The sequence below is a fragment of the Terrapene carolina genome, unplaced genomic scaffold (assembly GCF_002925995.2).
Source record: "Terrapene carolina triunguis isolate 2854851 unplaced genomic scaffold, T_m_triunguis-2.0 Scaffold89, whole genome shotgun sequence".
In the NCBI taxonomy this organism is placed as follows: domain Eukaryota; kingdom Metazoa; phylum Chordata; order Testudines; family Emydidae; genus Terrapene; species Terrapene triunguis.
In genome coordinates, this window is record NW_020664440.1 from 15157594 (window position 1) to 15163593 (window position 6000).

Sequence of the window (6000 nt, forward strand, 5' to 3'; positions counted from 1 at the left end):
TGTGTGTGTGTAAACAAAACTGATGTAATTATGGCAAAATATTAAATATATCCAGATATTGCTTTGTTTTAATTCAATATAAGCTGGCTATGGGAAGGATTTGTGAATCAGAACTCCTCGGTTCTGTTCCTCACTCTGTGACTGACTCACTTTGCAACGATGGGCAAATTACTAATCACTTGAACATTCTGTGTGCAGGCAGACAGCTACATATGTGCAGAGCCTCATTGACTGCAGTGGGGGGCTCTGTGTGGGGGCAGCACTCCACCAGTGTGCAAGGAGTTGCAGGCTCAAAGCTTTAAAGTTCTATGACTCGAGGATAATGATAACACTAACCTATCTCACTGGGAGATTGTGAGACTTCATTATTCAATGTTTGGAAAACATTTGAGTTTCTTGGAAGTTGCTATACACACTGCACTGATGGGCGCCCTATAAATGCTAATATTAATAAACAATATATTTGCTGTTGCTAATTGCAGCTGTTAATGATAAAATGACTTGGTCGTTCAATAGCACCTGCACTGATCAGATTTCATTTGCTTTTCAGGCTATTTTAATAATTTAATTGAAAAGCAATTAAATCCCCTATCTACCCTTCACCAGAAATACATCTGCTTATTCCAGAGTCATTTGTGGTGTAATTTCTAAATTACCAGAGGGTTGTGAAGGTTCTGTCAATTTATAGTGGTGTAACTATACCAGCTGTTACTAAGATTTCACAAAAAAGTTGAGATGAAATCCTGTCTCCATGAAACTTGGTGGCGAAACTCAAGCTGACTTAAATGGGGCCAGCAGTTCATACTTAGAATAAAAAAACAAAGAGGAAGATAGACTGTTCTGAAATCATCATTATCATGTGGATGGTTCAATTTCTGAGATAAAAATTAGTGACAGGTATGTTATTTTGCTCATTCAGCAATCTTGCTCTCCTTGTTATTTTTCCTGGGTGATTAAGTACTGTTCTATTCATTTTGCATTCATGTGTGAATTATGTGTGTCTTTCTACAGGCAGATCCTTGCAGCAGCAAAAAGGGCTGATCAAGTCGGTCATTTTTTGTGGGTAGGATCAGACACTTGGGGCTCCAAAATAAATCCGCTAATTCAGCAAGAAGACATTGCTGAGGGAGCAATCACCATTCTGCCTAAGAGAGCAACCATAGAGGGTAAGAATTCTATTCTGATAGTCTTTCTGTCACAGTTTCTTATCTGTTTCCTCATTTCATTGAACGTTGTTGATATCTAACTGATACACTGGTGGACAAATACACAGACCATGTACAAAAATGTATATATGGTACGATTCAGAGACTTGACATCAATTCAACATAAAATAAGCTAAATTTAAACACCCTGAGGTTCTCCTAAAATTGGATATCCCCTCACTATCTGCCTAGCTGTCATGCTATGCTATGCTATTCTATACTATTTGTGGTGATACATTTTCTGCAAGAATAAAATTATTTGTAAGTTTTTTATACATCAGTTATCTAGTAGTGGGATATATATGATAAACACCATTTGGGTGTGTGTGTGTATACACACACAAACTGTTTATTATCTGTAATACATACATACACACACCACACACACACTTTTGTATATACTATAAAGTAGATATATAATAAACACAAACACACACAGGTTTCCAGATAATGCTTTTTTCCTTTCTCAACTTTTGTTTTTGTTCTTTTTTCCTATGACTTTACTTTTTAATCCTGCTTCTCTTAGTTATCCCCTTTGTGTCGGTACAGATGTTTAGAAACCTAATTGGCATCCTTCTGGGCTAACAAAACTTGCTGATTAGAATTTATGTTCATTTAATTTGAAAAGAAAAGCTCTTTATAAAGGAGACACTATGTAAAGAAAAATAACTCCTCTGTTGATACGTAGTTTTGTAGTTCTTGTCTGTCAGGCCAGATCTCCAAAGAATCCGCAGAACATGTTTCACACATTAAAATGAGTTCCAGTGTCTTCATTGAAAGGAAGATCAAATATTTGCATTCCTTTTTACTCTGTCTACGCTACTGGCTCATTAATTATTCCTCTCAGAACTATAATGCACTACAGCATTTTATTTTATTTTTAAACCCAGGTGACTTTTTTCCATCTCAGTTTCCTATAAATACCTAAAGAACATATTGGGATATTGTTCGTGAAAAACAAGCAATTTCAGTCACCATCATACTGTCTATATTGCATCCCTGGGCATTTCTAACAAAGATACTAAAACTTCACCAAAGGTATAGACAAATAATTTGGCGGACACCACAGGGCCGGCTCCAGCATTTCTGCCACCCCAAGCAAAAAAAAAAAAAAAAAAGCCGCGACCGGCAGCGGCAGTTCAGCAGCAGGTCCTTCGCTCCTAGAGGGAGTGAGGGACCTGCCGCCCCCGAATTGCCGCAGGTGCCACCCCTCTCCCTTGGCCGCCCCAAGCACCTGCTTGTTAAGCTGGTGCCTGGAGCCGGCCCTGGCGGACCAGTGGTAACTTGTAAGAAAATGTTCTGCGATATTTCCCAACAATATCTTTACTGTGTATTAAACGTGTTCTATACATTATGCATAATGGAAAACATTGAGTATTCAGTTGTAAGCAATAAGTTAGGTTGACACAGGGACATGGTCAAGGTATATACTTTATAAATTAAACTCTTGCAGCCACATTTCAAATGTCAGCACAATGGATGCATCTCCAAAAATGTGTCCACTGAGCCAGCTAATTCCTACTTCTCAATGTGGGATTCAGTGTTTAACCATAAAGTCAGTTAAGTTAAATTTGATCTGCAGTTACCCATTTTGCATGTTCGCTTGGAATTGTGGTCTTTAAAGTCATATTTCAAATATAGTCAATAAGGTGTACATGTACATTTTCTCCAAGAGCTTGTGGGAAGGCATGGTAAGATGGCCTAGCTTTTCAAACTAATAGTGTTAATACTAGTTATGGATGAACATCAGTATGACTGGAGAGGCACATTCATACTAGGATAAGCATTTGGAGCTTTGGAGTTTAGTCAAACTTTTCTGAACTTCTCCTGTTTGGAAATTGGTCTGAGTGTTTCATTAGGAAGAAAAAATGTTCTCACAAGATTTCCAGTACATCTTGGTGTAAGCTGCATGAAAAATACTGTAAGAATAGATCTTCCCTGCCCACATTGTAATGATATTTTTGCTTCAAATCTGAAAGCAAAAAAAAAATAATTGTGGAGCTGGATGAATATATGGGAAAAAAAACAACAAACAGCAAATGTTTCCTGAACTTTCTTTAAACATGAAGAGGTTCTTGCCTTATTCAAACCATTTCATCCATCCGTAATTACCATCTGTATTTGCCATCTGCTTAGTCCTACTGAGAGGGTGATGGGTAAGGAGAAGGAGGACATTTTTCTTCGGGGTGCGCACCTTCTTTCTAAACAATTTTCAAAACGTTCACAGTGAATAAGTGTCATTGTATAAAATGTTTTCCATAGCTAAGAATGTCTCGTTTCAGACCAATTATACCATCTTATTTGATCTATGACGATAAAGTCTCAGAGCATTCTGTTAATTATAGAATGTCAATCCCCATTATGTATATTATTTTTTGCTTGGTGAAACTGTTACCTTTCGTGTGTGTGTGTGTGTGTGTGTATCTTATCATGAAAGCTTTCCAGATTTATAAATTGGACTGCCGTGTTTTCTTTCTTATCGTTTGGTTATGAAGCTAAGTGAAATGAGAACAGACATTTTAATGTCATCTTTTTTTTTATCATCTAGCAGGAAGCATCTGCTCCCAAAAGTTTACCAGCACATTTCTTCTGACAAAAATAAATAAATAAAACAAGAAGCTATTTTTTCCATTTAAATTGATAGACAGGAAATGAAATCGATAAAATGTAAGTGAATTTGCCCCTGAAGGATCTTGTGTTCTACAGTATCATAGCTTAGTATAGTCTACTTTTAATAGAGTGTTGTATAAAAATGCTGCACTCTGTGCCTTGGGTTCTTAGGCACTGATTCAATAAAGGACCTAAACATCTGCTTAAGACCCACTAAAGTCAATGACACTTAAGCACATGCTTATACGTGCCCTGCTCAATAGGGATGTAGTGTTTTGATTAGAGAGGGTCTTAACGTCTGGATTGCAGTAGACCCAGTGCAGTTTTACTAGGCAGGGTATGGAGAGTCCGTGAGGTGGCAGATGATGGACAGCCCTAATGGGGTGCTGAGAGATCACCTGTGCCTCATAGGGGTTGAAGTCAAATGCAAGGGCCATGGCAGTGGACAGCTATATTGGTGAAGTTATGGTTCTGCCAGCACTTTTCTGCAGGAGAGGATACCATCCCTTGGCTTGGGCAGCAGCCTTGCCAAAAGCTCTTTAACTTTGGCTTTGCTCAGGCATGGCAGATTTCCCCATCCATTACTATCACATGAAATTCCATGGGCCAGTTTTTAGAGATTCAAAAGTTATAGATTTAATACCATAAAATGCTTCCCTTTGTATATGCTAGGAAGTGCTTGTGTAGATCACAAAGACAGTAGTTCTGGTTTCGGCAACTGATGAGCTGCTTTATTTCATATAACCAAAAGCTGAATTAATTGGAAATGTAGATATTACTGTAGACTTCTCTTATTCATATTTTGAAAAGTGTTGGCTTACATTTTCTTAAATTAAACATATTTTGATGTCTTAGCTTTTGGAAACCTAACTTGAGACACTCAAAGGGGTCTGATTTTCAGAAGGCAGATACTCCTGCCTTTTTCAAAATCAGTTCCCTCTAAAGTATGTACATATATGCACAAATGTTCAAATTTATATTTACTTTGTGTAGTAAATGTGCTTCAGAATTTCCCATCTAGATCACTTTCATTAAATTACCCCCTGATTCACCAATGCATTCTAAGGCAATGCATTTAAAGTCATCTTAATGAGCCACATTAGCATTCCCCTGTGACGGGTTGGATCACAGAAACCCCCTTGGGGCTGCCAACTGATGTGCCAAGAATACTTCTGCCCCTGCTTTCCTGCCCTGACAGCTTGGGACTTCAGTGCCCTGCCTGGTTTGAGCCAGACCCACTAGCCTGCTGCAAACCCAGAACCAGGTCTGAACCATGTCCCCTAACAGCTGTAGGCTTAATTGAAAGCAGCTTAAGAAGTGTTCCGATCTTTAACAGTCAGACGCTCAACTCCCAATAGGGTCCAAACCCCAAATAAATCCGTTTTACCCTGTATAAAGCTTATACAGGGTAAACTCATAAATTGTTTGCCCTCTATAACACTGATATAGCACAACTTCCCCCTCCCCCCCAGGTATTAATACATACTCTGGGTTAATTAAGAAGTAAAAAGTGATTTTATTAAATACAGACAGTAGGATTTAAGTGGTTCCAAGTAGTAACAGACAGAACAAAGTGAATTACCAAGTAAAATAAAATAAAACCTGCAAGTCTATGCCTACTACAGTGAGAAAACTGAATACAGAAAAAACCTCACCCTCAGAGGAGTTCCAGTAAACTTCCTTTTACAGACTAGTCTTCTTCTAGTCTGGGTCCAGCAATCACTTACATCCCCTGTAGTTACTATCCTTTGTTCCAGTTTCTTTCTGGTATCCTTGTGGTTGGAGAGGCTATCTCTTGAGCTAGCTGAAGACAAAATTGAGGCATCTCACAGGGGTTTAAATAGACTTTCTCTTGTGGGTAGATACCCCTCCCTCCCCATGTGGAGAATTCCAGCTACAAGATGGAGTTTTGGAGTTCCATGGGCAAGTCACATGTCCATGCATGACTCAGAACTTACAGGTAGCAGCCATGGTTCACATGCTACCTTGAACGTCCTCATGTAGACTTCTTATGTGGATTGGAGCCTTCTAAGATCTATTGTCCGTAAAGTGCTTCTTGCACTTAACTTGCAAATTCCTTTCTAACGAAGCTGACCAAATGCCTTACTATTCATAACTTTGAATACAACAATGCATACATGTAACCCTTCTGCTCATCTAAGTTGGCAGCAACAAGGGCCGGGTT

The 6000-nt window shown here is 38.6% G+C and overlaps 1 protein-coding gene across 2 annotated transcripts in view; it reads left to right on the forward strand.

Moving 5' to 3' along the window:
• The window catches only part of GRM7 (glutamate metabotropic receptor 7), a 556942-nt gene that overhangs the window by 280865 nt on the left and 270077 nt on the right, over positions 1-6000 (forward strand). For both annotated transcript variants that reach the window (XM_026650481.1, XM_026650480.1), the window contains exon 4: positions 1012-1166. In XM_026650481.1, the coding sequence (XP_026506266.1) occupies positions 1012-1166 (155 nt within the window). The remainder of the gene's footprint in view (positions 1-1011; positions 1167-6000) is intronic.